The 15,562-nt window shown below is 45.7% G+C and overlaps 3 protein-coding genes across 3 annotated transcripts; 2 read left to right on the forward strand and 1 right to left on the reverse strand.

The window, feature by feature from the left end:
• Positions 1-1,250: 1,250 nt before the first annotated feature.
• On the reverse strand, positions 1,251-2,198 carry LOC135404443 (olfactory receptor 10A4-like). Its single transcript, XM_064639195.1, is given in 2 exon segments — positions 1,251-1,873; positions 1,876-2,198. Coding segments are annotated over 2 exon segments (936 nt in total). The 5' UTR covers positions 2,189-2,198.
• Positions 2,199-6,272: 4,074 nt separating this feature from the next.
• LOC135404809 (olfactory receptor 10C1-like) lies at positions 6,273-9,142 on the forward strand. The gene is made up of 2 exons (XM_064639539.1): positions 6,273-7,199; positions 9,053-9,142. The coding sequence occupies exons 1-2, from the start codon at positions 6,273-6,275 to the stop codon at positions 9,140-9,142; spliced, it is 1,017 nt and encodes a 338-aa protein (XP_064495609.1).
• Positions 9,143-12,925: 3,783 nt separating this feature from the next.
• LOC135404810 (class II histocompatibility antigen, B-L beta chain-like) lies at positions 12,926-15,212 on the forward strand. Its single transcript, XM_064639540.1, has 5 exons — positions 12,926-13,078; positions 13,577-13,846; positions 14,432-14,713; positions 14,983-15,089; positions 15,204-15,212. The coding sequence occupies exons 1-5, from the start codon at positions 12,943-12,945 to the stop codon at positions 15,210-15,212; spliced, it is 804 nt and encodes a 267-aa protein (XP_064495610.1). The 5' UTR covers positions 12,926-12,942.
• Positions 15,213-15,562: the final 350 nt, after the last annotated feature.

Genomic DNA, 15,562 nt, shown 5'->3' on the forward strand with positions numbered 1-15,562 from the left:
GACTGATGACTGCATTGTCCTTCAGGTGTTTTTCAATACCTCCGAGCGTCCCAGTGTACAGGTTCCCAGAATCTGAAGTGATGCAATTTTATCTTTATTATCCTCTTCTTTATGGTGTAAACTCTACTAAATCACTTGAAATGATCCTTGACACAAATCTGTATCCTTGACACAACCTTTGTGTCTGTCTTATTGGGATCAAAATGAACTAGCAATTCCTGGTGCAAAACACCCTTGCATGCTTCTCCCATTTGAATGACTAATTCCACATCCACTGTCTTAGCTTAGCAAAGAAAAAGGGAAGAGTGAAGAGGTAAACTAGGATCCCATGATTCCTCCAAGTGAGTACATAGCAAAACCAGAAGGAAAAAAAAGGAAAAAAAGTTAAAGTTTTAGCCTCACTTTTAAAACTTTCATGTCTCAAATCAGCTTCCCTATGACCATCCATTTCCTTGACACTCAAGTAGTTCCTGTCATTCCACAGTCAACTTTTTTTTTTACACAAAAAGAGACATTGTTTTCTGTTTTCAATTCAGAAGCCTAAGATATACATATGTTGGTATAAATTCATTGTTTTGACTTCAAAAACAAACCTACAGCAATGAAGATGTCTAAGTGATAGGTTGCCTCTTTCTATGGCAGAAATCTGGTTTAGAACAGATAAACTGTGTATTTGAAGCAAAGAGAAACCTTACCCCTTCAAACTTTCAAATAAACTTTCTTCACAAAATAGAGTTGAAGAGCTCATCTGGGAAATCTCTTCATCAGAACTCACCAGAAGATTAATGTCTTAAATATTTGCGTAGTACTTCTCATTAGGTCCATTGTCCCCTTCTCTGATAATTTCTTGCACTCATCATAGTGTGTTTTTAGAAAAGCTACACAGAAATGTTTTCACGATATTCAGAGAATATAGTGAATTTCATCTTATCACAGGTAACTACATCTGCAAAGCAAAGAACTATTTCTGTATTGATGGACAGGACATAGAGGATACAATAGCAGGTGATTCACGTGAGCTGGATGCCAAACCTATCTTAAAATGATATAAGAAAGAATCTGAAGAGAAACAACCTTTTTTTTTAAAGGCTGAATTACCTGGAGGATTGACTCAAAACTGGAAGGTAGAGATTAATTTTTGGGTAAGTGCTGGCAAATCATATTGTCCTTCCAGCAGTACACACAATATCAAAGCTACTACTACATTTAATATAATTCATAAACATATTACATATTTCTATTTTTGACTTTTAAAAGGCTTGTTTCACCTCTTTGTTCCTCAAGCTGTAAATCAAGGGGTTCATCATTGGAGACAACAGTGTGTAAGAAAGAGAAAACAATTTGCTACTGCTGCTTGAATAAGAAGCTTTGAGTCTCAAGTAGGTCACAATGCCAGGTCCGTAAAACAGAGTGACCACGACTAGGTGAGAAAAGCAGGTAGAGAATGCTTTTCCCTTGCCCTTCACTGATGGTATCTTGAAGATGGTGTGGAGAATCTGGATATATGACACAACTATGAATAAGAAGAGGACCATGATGAAAAGGACAGCTATTACGTAGGTGGTGATTTCATTTCTACAGGTGGCCACGCAAGCCAACTTAAGCAGAGGCAGCAGGTCACAGAAGAAGTGATTGATCCCATTGGGACCACAGCATGGAAGGGTAAAGACGAAAGTTGTCTGCACTAAGGCCACCAAGACCCCGGTAAGCCAAGGCACAGCTGAAAGCAAGAAGCACATGTTCCATCTCATCGTGGCCGTGTAGTGCAGAGGCTGGCACACGGCCACATAGCGGTCACAGGCCACAGCAGCCAGCAAACAGCATTCTGTCATCCCCAGGAAGGAGAAAGCATACATCTGCGTGGCACAGCCCCAAAAGATATGTTCTTCCTCTTTGTGAGAAAGTTCACTAGCGTCTTGGGGATGGTGGATGTGGCATAGCTAACCTCCAGGAAGGAAAAGTTCTTAAGGAAAAAATACGTGGGAGAGTGAAGGGCAGCATCTACCATAGTGATTGTGATGATGACGATGTTTCCCACCAAAGTACTGAGGTACATGGACAGTAACAGACAAAAGAGAGAGCCTTGGATCTCTGGAATGCTGGAGAAGGGTAAAAATTGGAGATAGGTCACCACAATGTGATTACTGCTGTCCATGTCCCTCAGGTGTCTTTTAACTGCAGAAGTCATTACATGTCCATTTTCTAGTTAATCTAAAGAAATACAAAATAGTAAATTGAATCTTTATAGATGTTACTTTCTAATAGGACAAGATCCCAGAAAAGGAAGTGTTGTGTTTAGGTATTTTTAGTGCTAAGGACTGTTTAGTGGAGAAAAGCAAGGTGGTTTCTTTCACACAGCTTTTAATAAATAAGAACAGCTTTCCCAACCGAGTGTCCTTCACTTCTAGTCAATAAAAAGGAAGATACCTCTTTGTTATGATAGTAGAATACTTCACTCTTCCTGCCTTTTGGGATGAGGATTATACTGTACTGCCCCACTTTTTGAAGTGGACTTTTGTCCCATTATCCAGTAGAGATCTGCAACTATAAACCCTTTGCCAAGCAAAGAAGGTTGGTCATTAAAACCCAGAAATTATGGATTTGTTGACAGAATGGGTGCTTGGCAATGAGTCCCTCTTGCTATCATTCTGTGAGTGGGGTTCATTCCAGGAAAGAATTACCTACTGAACACAGATAATCCTGTATACTCTGCACAGTACCACACAAAACTACTAAATAATGTGGATTGCACCCCAGAAAATTGCATTTGTTCCAGGCATTCTTCAGGAGGAACAGCTTTTTTCAAGAATTAAACATTCCTTGTAATTGATCTTCTATTCCAATAAACCATTCACTTCATAGGCAGATAAGTCTCCCTTAAAGACAAGTCCTGTGTAGGTGGCAGAGAACAATAAGATGGGGAAGAAGAGACAGAAGAAGAAATAAAATAAAGTAGCTCACCTGCCAATAGGAGAAGGCTGTGGTTAATATTTTTGGAAAAGCCACACTACAAACCTTAAGTGTTTCTATCTGTCTATGTCCCCACCGAAAAATAATCTTTTGGATATTGACCGTTAGCAATTGTAGGAGTCAGTTATTTTTTTCTCATTGTTTAGGTGTGACAGAGCCCTCTCTCTGCTTTTCCTGTTAGGTCCTGGAACAAACTAAAGAAAAACCTATGGAACACTTGCATATCTATTTTAATCTGTTATTTTTTTACCATTCATGGCATTAGGCCTGATCCTGCCTAAATTAAGGGATAAAAAATTGGTATGGAAACAAACCACATAGACCAAGCACAGGAAAAAAGCTTTAAAGGTTTTGCAGGAGGAAAGAACTTATGCATTGCTCATGTCTAACTCTGGCTTTATGCTCTTTAATTAATGGTATGGGAAAGGTGTCCCCTGAGAGAACACATCATGCCAACTCAGATAGATCCTTCAGATTTCTCAGACATTTTCCTCTCTGGATATTTCTGTCCTCTATGGATATTTCTGTCTTTATTTAGGTGAATCATGCTATGCTTCTGTTTAATTAAACAAAGATATAGCACTTTCTAGTTGTCACTTACTATGTCCAGAAGACACCTGCATCACATTAGGTGGTTCTTCCCTGAAAAATCACTTTCCCTTTGTTGCTTACAGAAGATGATTATAATGCAGAGGTCACTCTATAATCAATGACTAAAGACAAGAGTGGACAAAGACAGTTCTAAGGCCAGGTGAAATAGGATCAGTTTGAATGAGATATCGACGCTGTCAGTGTGGATATCCATCAGTAATTCCACTTTTAATCAAATCTAAACCCCAGATTTCTCTAACTGGCTGAACTTTGGTCAAAAATTTCTGAACATTACGAGTGGAACTTTTCTGTACTCATTCAAATACACAACATCTATTAAAAAAAATCTAAGTTCATCACCTGGGCCCTGTTCTGATCAGGGGGCTGGGAAGGGGCCAGGAGGAACAGGGGGAGCTGTTCTCCATCATGCGATTTATCTGAAAAGCTACAGCACGTGTCTGTCAGAGTCAGACCTGGGGATAGTCAAATCTCGATGCAGATTTACTCTGATCCAAGTTTAACTGGAGCCTGTTTCAATGATAATGGCTGATTGAAATGACATCCTGCCAGTTAACAGGCTAAGTGCACACTGCTTTACCTCTGACTATGGAAGATGGACATTGTCTCTTTGGCATTTAAAGGGACATTGTGCTGAGATAGCCAATGCAGGGTTGCTAATGGATCTAAATAAGAAACCACATCATAAGACCACAACAAATGGCTAAATAAAAAAAAAAAAATTTAATAAGATATAATAAAAATCAAGATGAGTAACGAACAAATCTTGTCCCTTACAGTCCTGGAAACCCTGCTCTCATGCAGAAGGGAATGAATTTTCCCACGGTGTGCTGCATAGATCCTGTCCATAGAGGTAGCTCTCCCATTTGATCATTCAATCTATTATATAATTCCATCATAATGAAACAACTTTATTCTTAAAGGCTGTTCTCATGAGAACTTGTTTCACTTCTGGACACAGGCCAGGCCACGCAGGTAGTGGTGTCACCAGTAAGAGTGGAAGCTGCCTGCTTACCATGAGCTGCTGAGTTTAACCTGTGGCCAAGAGATGAGCACAGCCCAGACCTGAGGGTCATCCTGGATGTTCAGCACAGCAAAGCTTAGGCCTTTTCAGGTGAACTGCTACATGCATCACTACTCCTAAACACATAATGGTCTCCTGCTCAGGGTCAATATAAGCTGAAGTGATTTTAAATGAAGATCATGGGTCTGTGGACAGAGAGTATGGCTGGAGACCATAGGGCAGGGTCGTTAAGGCCTTTTTGTGCACTCATGGTCTTCATATGTTGCTTTGCAATTTATCATCTCCCTGCACATACCCACAAAGTTGTCCTAAGGTGCAGGTCCTCTAGGTTTAGATGACAAAGTTGATGATAATTCTGTGTCTGCATTCTTGGTTTGGGGGTCTGAATATCTTTTATAGTCAACGGAGAAAAACAGGCACTTCTATGGCTTGTTTCGCCTGATTCTGATACACTGTAAAGATTAAGAGGATCTCTCTCCCCAGAGGCTATAAAGGTCCTCTAGATGACTGACTCTGGCCAAGACCTTTACAAAGCTGACAGTTTTATTGAAGTGATTTGTGATCACTTGTAACTTGCAGCCTTCCATTCCTATCTCAGCAGGATTTACAGTCCCATATGAATGTGGACTGTACCTCTGCTTCACCTTCAAATTTTGTTGAGAAAGCATAAATATGACAAGCTTACGTGACTACTGTCTCACTAATTTGGTGATAATTATGAAGTAATAGTAATTGTTTCAAAGTCAAAGACAACTCTTGATGTTGCATGAGAACATCTAGGTTTATATAGAAGTGTATTCCAAATTATCTAAAACTGGAGAGACCAAAAAGAGTGTCTGTGAATCAACTAATATACATACACCATAGTTAGTAACCAACCTGTGAGTAACAACTATGCTTTATTGCTGTAATCAGCATTAGCAAGTCTCAGTGGACTTCATAAATATATATATATAGGATATAGTGCTGGGGAAAAACACCTCTCCTTATTCACTGCAGAATGCTCAGAGTAGAATGTTTTTCTGGAGACCTCATGATTTAGGACTTTTTTCTTCCTCTTTTCCACCACGCTCCCCACAAGGTAACTTCAGAATACATGACTGCCATAAGCTGTGTATGCCACAAGTAAATCCTTGTGCATGCAAAGCCTGTCTCTTGTAAGGGCCCTTTAACCCTCTTCATGCTGTATAGCCTAGCCATGAGTACAGTCACAAGATGCTTTGGACCAATTGACCTTGCATGCATCCCCAGAGTAGATCACTTAAATTACAGTGAAATTATCTTTGTTATATTCAAATGTTGCTACTGATGCTGTTGGAACTTGAACTGATTAGTCCATAAAAAATATTTGCTTTTTTTTTTCCCCTTGTTCTGCAGGGTAAAAACTGTAGCTGAGCATTGAAGACACCAGTAAATACGCAAACTTTGAAGGCAGTGCTATGAAAAGAAGCCTCAGTCAAAAATAGAGACAAAAACATTTGCATAAGACCACTTAATCTCTTCAGAAGACCTTTTCAAAATCTTGATAATTTCTAAATTCTACTCATCCTTTTGCCTATTCAGTCAGGCAGTGGTATTTGGATTGCCAATTTGCCTGTCTGTTTACTACGTCATCAACTACTGAGTGCAAAAACGAAGAGAGAATAGTTCTACTAGGTACCAGAGAGGGATGATTCTCGGGAACTTCAGTGAAGTGAGTGAATTCAGACTCCTGGGTTTTTCTGAAATCTCTCATTTGCATCCTTTGCTCTTTGTAGTTTTATTATCTCTTTATATTCTCACCTTGATGGCTAACACAGTGATAGCTTTGACAATGAATGGTGATAACACCCTTCATTCCCCCATGTATTTCTTCCTCACTCAGCTGTCCTGTTTGGATATCTGCTATTTGTCAGTCATAATACCAAATATTCTTGAGAATCTGGTGGTGGGAACAATAGGTATCTCCAAGGCAAGATGTGCAACGCAAATGTTTTTCTTCCTTTTCTTTGGAGTTGCTGAATGTTTCCTCTTGGCTGCCATGTCACTGGACCGTTACGTGGCAATATGTTGCCCCTTGCATTACACTATTGTCATGAACAGTAGAGTCTGCAAAAGTCTGGTTGCTGGAACTTACATTTGTGGAACTGCTGTAGGCTTGGTACACACCATCACAACATTCAACTTACCCTTCTGTGGCTTTGCCATCAATCACTTTTTCTGTGAGATTCAACCCCTCTTGGACCTGCTTTGTGGTAACACTTTCCCAAGTGAAATTCAAGTCATTGTGGTGGCTGTCTTTGCTATTTCGTGTCCCTTCTTGTTGATCCTTTATTCATATAGTCGCATAATTTCCACAATTCTTCTGATGTCACCAGCTGAAAGCCAGCAGAAAGCATTTTCTACTTGCTCCTCACATCTTTTAGTTGTGATTCTTTTTTATGGTACAGCAAGCTCCATGTATTTGCGGCCAAAATACACCTATTCTGCATCTGTTGATAAATTCCTCTCGCTTTCTTATTCTGTGGTGACTCCTTTATTGAATCCTACTATTTATAGTTTGAGGAATGAGGAGGTGAAAAGAGCCCTGAGAAAAAAATGGAGAAATATTAATTTAGTGTGGAAATGCAACAGAATATTTGCATTGTTTCAGATGGTTGTAGTGGTATTTTTCACTGTAAATTCTTGTTCAGTAAAAGGAATTTCCAGATAATTCCCAAGAACACTTCAGCTTATGGGGAGGAAAGAAAGAGTGGAGATGTTGAACTGTAAGAAAGAGTGTTAGATGCTATGTTAGGATTTTGAAAGGAAACTTCTTCCACATACTGAAGAAATTCTTAAATAAATAAACTTTTTTTCTTTTTCTTTTCCTTGCTCTCTGCAGAAAATTGTGTTTTACCTGTTTCTGACTTTTTGAACAAAAGAGTAATGTTCAGGATTCTGATTTTACTGAAAGAACTGAGAACAATAAATTTTCATGAATTTACGTTTATTTCCTAAAAATGTTTAGTAAATTTCTTTGGGAAAAGAAGATATAATTCAAGTTATAATACAGGGCCCAGGAAATTACTGAGCACTGGTTATGAGTTCTGAGACTGTTATCGGAAAAAAAAGGTGTGCAAAATTGCATATCTGCCTCAAAGACCTTTCTTTAATTTTAGAGTCATTGTTATAAATATTTTGTACCAAGTCTTGGCTAAATCTTTTTATATATGAAGAGCAGACTGTTTTGTATAGAATTTGTATCAAAACCCGTTATTTCATATATGGTTTTTGCCTTTAATATTTCTATTATAGACTATTATGATATGTTATTAGGACATATTATTATATATTATATATATTCATTCTCCACTCCGCTTCACCAGCGGCTTCTTTCTTTTAAAGGATACACTTCTACTATCCAGGCTTTAAATGATTTTGTGACCCTTTTTCAAGATGTGTATCTGGTGCTCCTCAGTCTTTGTTCTGTGAATGTTTTGTGAAGATTGCTTATGAAAGGTAAAATTTAAAAAAAAATAGAATTATCTTAAAAGTGATGAAGTATTTGAAGCTGCTGAAGTTCCCCTTGAGATACTTGCAGTTCTTCATCCATACTCTTGGGTCACTTAAAAAAGATTCTTCTGTAGCTCTCCAGTTCATCCAAGGGCGTGATATTTGCAATTATAGACGGATTTCTCAGTGTCTAATTTTTTTTATAATGGAGAGGGTGGACTGTTGTTTTAATTGTATCTTTACTTTCACTATACCAAAGGTAAATAGGAGTGATTTAGTGGTAGTCATTAAAGGTGGGATAGATAGAGATTTTAAAATAAATTTAGAAATTCTGTTCTTCAGGAACAATTGATTTAATCTTGGACTTATAGTCTATGAATGATGGTTCAATATCTATCAAGTGATTATAAGCATGGATTCCTAATAGATTAGATATGACATTTCTGGGAGTTACAATCATTATAAAAGGCTCATATTGTTTTGGAATGGCATTTGTAGAGCAGATGCAGTATCTGGACATGTAAAATTACACTGAACATTTTTATTTAGTCATTAGAATATCCAAATATCTACACTTCAAGTTGGTGTCTAAGCTGTCACTATGGACTACAGATGCCAGATACACTTTTGCAGTAGATTTGGTCACCAGGTTCCACTCATGGATTGATTCATTTTGACTCTGTTGGGAATTCAGACATCCAGCGGGCTTGTACACACCTGCAAATAGACGTCTGTATCTGAAGTCAGGTTACATTCCAAATGATTAGTGTTTATGTGCCCAAAACATCATGAGATAAAGACAAACCACACCCATAAAGCTTGAGATCTCCTTCTCCAGGCTTGACTTGACAGCCTGAAGGGACATTTCTATTAATATGCATCCTAGGAAGTTCTTCCTCATTTTCAGGTGGAATATTCACATTCAGGTGGATTCAATGCATCAGTTTCTGCCTGTTACTCCTTGTCCTATTGCAGGGCACCACTGAGCAGAGCCTGGTCCATCCTCTGACACCCTCCCTGAAGATACTTATATACATTGAGGAGACCCCCTCTCAGTCTTCTTGAGGCTGACCAGACCCAACTCCCTCAGCCGTAGAGAGATGCTCCGGTCCCTTCATCATCTTTGAAGCCCTCCACCGGACAATGACATGATTTGTCATCACATGTATCATGTATGTTACTCCTATGAAGAAATATGTTTGAAACTGTAGACCTCTTAGACTTCTAGGGGTTTAATTGTTAAAGAAAATCTATGGAACTCACAGTTTCCATATAGCAGTGGACCTTACACTTGGTTTTTTGGTGCTTTTTTTAGACTTTTTTAGACCCTATGGTAAGGTAAAGAGATAGAAGGGTATTCATGGACTTGCTTCCTAGTATCAGTACTCCAATTATTATTAAAATATGGGATTTCAGGAGAAAAAGAGTCATGTAAGTAGCTTTAGAAATGCAAGATTTAGACAACTGAAACGATCGTCCTCGACTTCTTAAACAGTCAGTGGAGAGCAATAGGCAATTTTAGAGCAATTGAATTAGAGCGATAGTTTATTGAATTGTTTCAGATGTTTAGTCTGATTAGATTTTTTAGGATGTTGAATTGCACAGTAGTTGTACTTCTTCCCCCCAGTAATTGTAAAGGCCGTCCAGCATGAGTAGTTCAGATGGCCATTTCTACATTATTCCTGTTCCTCTTCTGTTCCTCCTGCCTCACAGTGTAGTCTGTTAATCTCTTTCCACAGCTCCTTCATCTGATTACTCAACACATCAATTCAAACACACATCCTTCACACAAAGGGGGCCCCTGGTGGTCTAGTGGTTGGGATGAGGCGTTCTCCCCGCCATGGCCCGGGTTCGATTCCCGGTCAGGGAACGCCTCCGGGCAGATGGAGCTCATCAGCCCTGTAAGGCCATCCACCTAAGAGAAGGTCACTCTAAACAAACCTACGTCCTGGGCACCTCGCTGCCACCGTCCAAGCTTCGCTCGGCCTCAGCAGATGAACCTTAGTATTAAAGGGTGGGCTCAGTTCAGCGCACGCTGTGTCTCACCTAAAAAATCCACTGCGCAGGCTCGAAGGGTAATGACCTTTCCCTTCACACAAAGGTAACATCAGTCCCAGCCTCAGTGAGAAACACCAGGCACACCTTACAGCCAGGGACCTGGATGCTTCTTCCTCAAGAATTCTGGGTAAAGGCCTCTGATGAGGCAACCAATGACGGTTGCCAGAAAGGGTGTCACTAGTTTCTCTAATCTGTTCATTCATGTGCTCTGAATCCTGTACTTGTAGATACTTCCCCCACAGAAATCCCAGCTGATTAAATTTCTTTCTTGCACCATGCACATTTACAAAATACTGCAACTTCAGCTTAATCAAAATAAATTTTCAGCCATGAATCTTCCTACAGACGTATGCATTGAACAGGAGGAAAAGGGTTCCTTTCATATAAAGAAACCCCCAGCTAATAATACAAACTAAAACTCTGTTTAACTTAGAAACAACTCATAAGCATTATTCTGGGACCAATCTTTAGCTGGTAAAACTACTACAAACATTTGTAGTGTTACTGCACACAATAAGATTTTTAATGTGTCAAGGCCCCATTGACTCTTACTGGACCTGTCCTGACACGAAGAAACTTACACATTTTTAAGGACTTTGAAATTCAAAATCTTCATAAGATACTGAAAAAATTATGGAGAAGGCTTTTCTGGGAGTTATTAAAAAACACCTGAAGGTAATCAGTCACAGTCAGCAAAGATTCATGTAGGGATAGTCCCACTTGTCATCCCCTTTGCTCTCCCCCCCTTTTCTCTCCCCACAGAGCTCCTGAGCCACCGGCGGCCGCAGCCCCTCCTCGTGGCCATGGGCCCAGCCGGGACCCCCCAAACCCTGCGCTCATTTGGGGGGGTCGCCTGTCCCCCCCTTCCATGCATTTCTTCCCACACTAACCAGCTGTTCCCAGTGTTCCCAGTAAAGCTTCTCAGTGCTCTGCAGTCCTGGTCATTTGGGAGAAGTCGGGGGGCTCTGAAAATCCTGGGAACGGGGGGGTTTGGGCACTCCCAGACCAACAAAATCTTGGGAAAATGTGCTTTGGACACTCCCAGACCCAAGACATCCCAGGATCAGGTGGGTTGGGGCACTCCCAGACCCCAATGTATTTGATAAAAGGGCCTTGGACACTCTTAGACTCCAGAAATCCAAGGGAAAGGGGGGTGTGCACAGATGTCACCCTCTCCAAACCCCATGAACAGGGGAGGTTTGGGCTTTCTCAGCTCCAAAAGATCCTGGAAAAGAGAGGTTTAGGTACTTCCATACCCTGGAAACTGTGAGAACAGGGGGGTTTGGGCACTCCCAGAACTAGGAAATGATGAAGGAAGGAGGTTTGGGCACATCCAGAGCCCCAAAATTCTGAGAACACGGGAGTTTAGGAAGCTCCCCAAAAACCCAATGATGTTTGGCACTCCCAGACTCTCAAGTCTTAGAAAAGAGGGGTTTGGACACCATCAGTGTCTGAAAAACATGGGAACAGGGGAGCTGGGAACATTCAGATCTCAAAATTCTTGGAAACACGGGGGTATGGGCTCTTCTAGACCCTAAAACTACAGGGACAGGGGGGTTGGGGCACTTCCAGACTGAAAAATCTTGGAAAGGTGGGGCTTGAACACACCCAGACTCCATCAAAATCCCAGGAACTGGGGGGTTTGGGCACAATCAAGCCCACAAAACCCCAGTAACGGGGGGGTTGGGACACGTCAGACCCCCAAAAACCCAGGAAAGGGGGGCTTGAGAACATTCAGACCCCCAAAATATTGGGAACGTGGGGTTTGGGCAATGTCAGCCTCCCAGTAACCCCATAAACAGGGGGGGTTGGGCTCTCCCATCCTCAAAATATCCTTGAAAAAAGGGGTTTAGGTACTCCCAGACTCCAAAAACTGTGAGAACTGGGAATTGGGCATTCACAGGCCCCCAAAATTGTGAGAACAGGGGAGTTTGGGTACACTCAGAGTCATAAAATCCCAGGAATAGGGGGTTTGATCACTCTCTGTTCCTCGAGTCTTGGAAAAGAGGAGTTTGGGCACCATCAGTGTCTGAAAAACATGGGAACAGGGGGGTTGGGGACATTCAGATTCCAAAAATCTTGGGAACATGGGGGTTTTGGGCTCTCCTAGATGCTAAAAGTCCTGGGAAGAAGTCAGTTGTGGCAACCCAAGACCCTAATATATTAGATTGAGCTGTTAGGACACTCCCTGACCCTACAACTCCTGGGAACAGGGAGGCTGGGCACTCCCAGACCCATAAAGTCCTGGAGAAAGGTGGTTTGGACACACCCAGATTCTGAAAATCCTGGGAACAGGGGGGTTTGGGCAATGTCAGCCTCCCAATAAACAAGGAACAGGAATGTTGGGATGTCCCAGAACCACAAAATCCTGGAAAAGAGGGGGTTATTTACTTCCAGACACCTAAATTTGTAAGTAAAGGTGGGTTGGGTGCTCCAAGTTCCTCAAATCTTATAAAAGATCAGTTTGAGCACCATCAGCATCTAAAAAACACGGGAACAGGGGGGCTGGGGACATTCAGACCCTTAAAATCTTGAGAACACGGGACTATTGGCTTTTCTGGACCAAAAAAACCCCAAGGACAGGAGGGTTGGATCAACCCCAGACCCCAAAATATCGGATAAGAGGGGTTTGGACACGCCCCCAACGGCCCTCAGCCAATCCCAAAGCGCCCACGCCGCCCGCGCCCAATCCCAGCGCGCCGCGCTGATGACTCATCAGTCGCCGGCAAGACCAGGCTCCAACACGGCCCCAAACCGCCGCCGGCCTTTGCCCTCAGCCAATCCGAGTGCGCCCAAAAAGCCCCAAAATGGCGCCGCCCGGCTGGTTTGGGGCTGTCAGCAGCTGTCCGGTGCTGGGCATGGAGCGTGTGCGGGGAGCTGGGGCCGTGCTGGCGGTGCTGGCGGTGCTGGGAGCCCCCCCGGCTGCGGGCGAGGAGCTGTCGGGTGAGCGGGGGGTGGGAAAGGGGGGCAAGAGGGGAGAAAAGAGGGGGTGGGAGCCCCAAAAAAGTGAGTGGGAGGGGGGTGGGAAGGGGCGGAGTGAGTGGGAGGGGGGTGGGAGCCCCAAAGTGAGGTTGGGGGGGTGTGGGGATTGTGGGGACGTTGGGAAAGGGGTGGGAGAGGGGGGCAAGGGGTTGTGGGAGAGCAGGCAGAGGGGTGCCATGGGGGACCCTGGGTGTCCCTTGAGCCCTGGAGCGGTTCCTTGGGACTCTGGGGGGGTCGAATCCGCAGTGAGGGGGTCCCCAACCCCCCTGTCCATCCCCAGGGGGCTGATGGGAGGGGTTCCCCCCCAGCCAAGAGGCGGTACTGGGGCGTCCGTGGGGCAGAGGGGGGTGGGAAAGGGGCGTCCGGGGTGGCCCCCTGAGCTCCCAGCCTGCTGGGGGGGCTGGGGGATGATGGAGGGGGGGGACGGGGCAACCCCTGACCCGTGTCCTGCACACACAGGGGTGTTCCAGTTTCTAGGAAAGACCGAGTGTCACTTCATCAACGGCACCGAGCGGGTGAGGCTCGTGGACAGGTACATCTACAACCGGAAGCAGGACCTTCACTTCGACAGCGATGTGGGAGTGTTTTTGGGGGACACCCCGTTTGGGGAGATCCAGGCCAGGAAATGGAACAGCGACCCGGAAAGGCTGGAGGACAGTCGGGCAGCAGTGGACACGTACTGCCGGCCCAACAACGAGGCATCCACCCCGTTCACTGTGAACCGTAGAGGTGAGCGTGGGGCAGAGCGGGTCCCCTCGGCCTCTGCCCCGGGAATGACCCTGGAGCCCCTCAAACCCTCCCTGGGAATCACCCCAGACCTCTCAGCCCTCCCTGTGCCCGTCCCCTTGGCCTTTTGCCCCCTCTCAGTCCATCCCAGTCTCTCCCAGTGCCCCCCGCGTCTCCACCCCGCTGGGGCCACCGAGCTCCCGCCCCTCAGCCAATCCCAGCGCGTCTCTCTGATGACGCTCCAGTTGCCAGGCAGACCCAAACCAAAGACTTCCCTCACCACGACTCAGCCTCCCAGTCCCGAGCGCTTCCTTCCCAGTCCACACCAGTCACTCCCAGTCCACACCAGTCACTCCCAGTCCCTCTAAATTCACTCCCAGACCCTCTCAGTCCATTCCCAGTCGTTCTCACTTCACTCCCACATCTCCCAACTCTCTCCCCAGTGTCCCCCCAGCCCAGCCCCTTCTCCCCCACTCTATTCCCAGTCCCTCCCATTGCCATCCCAGTCCCTCCCAGTGCCCTCCAAGCCCTCTGCCCTCCCTGCCAGTGCCCCCCAGCTCAGCCCAGTGTCTCCCCCGTCCCTGCCAGTGCCCCCCAGCGTGTCCATCTCGCTGGTGCCGTCGAGCTCCCAGCCCGGCCCCGGCCGCCTGCTCTGCTCCGTGATGGATTTCTACCCTGCGCCGGTGCAGGTGAGGTGGTTCCAGGATGGGCAGGAGCTGCCGGAGCACGTGGTGGCCACCGACGTGGTCCCCAACGGGGACTGGACCTACCAGGTGCTGGTGAAGCTGGAAATCCCCCCCCGGCGCGGGGTCACCTACAGCTGCCAGGTGGAGCATGTCAGCCTGGAGCACCCCCTCACCCGGCACTGGGGTACGGCCCGGCCCCCCCAGCCCCGGGGGGGCAACTGGGGGCGACTGGGAGGGAGTTTGGTGGGTGCTGGGGGTGCTGGGAGGGGGGTGGGAGGGTCCTGAAGGGGCCGGGAGGGGCCGGGTGGGATCCCTGGCGGGGCTGGGAAGGGACTGGCAGGAGGTTTCAGGGACCCCCGGGTGGGCTGGGGGAGAGCGGGCCGGGCTCTGTGGGGTGCCGGGTGGTGCGTGGGAGGAGGTTTTGGGGGTGCTGACCCCCCCGGCTCCCCCCAGAGATGCCACCGGACACCGTCCGCAGCAAGATCCTGGTGGGGGTGGGGGGCTTCGTCTTGGGCTTGGTCTTCCTGGTGCTGGGGCTCGGCTTCTACCTGCGGGAGAAGGTAAAGGGGGGTCCCCAAATGGGGGTCGTGTCCTCCCCCTTGCTCTCCCACAGCCTCTGGGCCCCCCCTGCCCCCTCAGCCCTTTTTCTCTCACCCCCTTTTCTCTCCCCACAGAGCTCCTGAGGCGCTGGTGGCCGCAGCCCCTCCCCGTGGCCTCGGGCCCAGCCCGGACCCCCCAAACCCTGCGCTGATTTGGGGGGGTCGCCTGTCCCCCCCTTCCCTGCATTTCTTCCCGCACTAACCAGCTGTTCCCAGTGTTCCCAGTAAAGCTTCTCAGTGCTCTGCAGTCCTGCTCACTGGAGAGAAGGGGCTGGGGGTGACTTGGGGGGAAATGGCGGGGGGAGCAGAGTTTGAGGGGGGAGAACCAGCCCCAGGATGGATCGGGAATGGGGAACCCCCTGAGTCCTCCACGTGTCACCCTGTTCATAGGGGGGATTGTGGGGGCATCTGCACCCCACCAGGGCACCCAGCGC

Source organism: Pseudopipra pipra, chromosome W (assembly GCF_036250125.1).
Source record: "Pseudopipra pipra isolate bDixPip1 chromosome W, bDixPip1.hap1, whole genome shotgun sequence".
Classification (NCBI taxonomy): domain Eukaryota; kingdom Metazoa; phylum Chordata; class Aves; order Passeriformes; family Pipridae; genus Pseudopipra; species Pseudopipra pipra.

What these genes read in the sequence shown, in the direction of transcription:
- LOC135404809 (XM_064639539.1), top strand. Translation starts at nt 6,273, where the DNA reads ATGATTCTCGGGAACTTCAGTGAAGTGAGTGAATTCAGACTCCTGGGT. An exon ending in AATGGAGAAATATTAATTTA is followed by an intron (nt 7,200 to 9,052) that starts GTGTGGAAATGC and finishes GTCCTATTGCAG; the next exon opens with GGCACCACTGAGCAGAGCCT.
- LOC135404810 (XM_064639540.1), top strand. Translation starts at nt 12,943, where the DNA reads ATGGCGCCGCCCGGCTGGTTTGGGGCTGTCAGCAGCTGTCCGGTGCTG. An exon ending in GTTCACTGTGAACCGTAGAG is followed by an intron (nt 13,847 to 14,431) that starts GTGAGCGTGGGG and finishes CGTCCCTGCCAG; the next exon opens with TGCCCCCCAGCGTGTCCATC. An exon ending in CCCCCTCACCCGGCACTGGG is followed by an intron (nt 14,714 to 14,982) that starts GTACGGCCCGGC and finishes GGCTCCCCCCAG; the next exon opens with AGATGCCACCGGACACCGTC.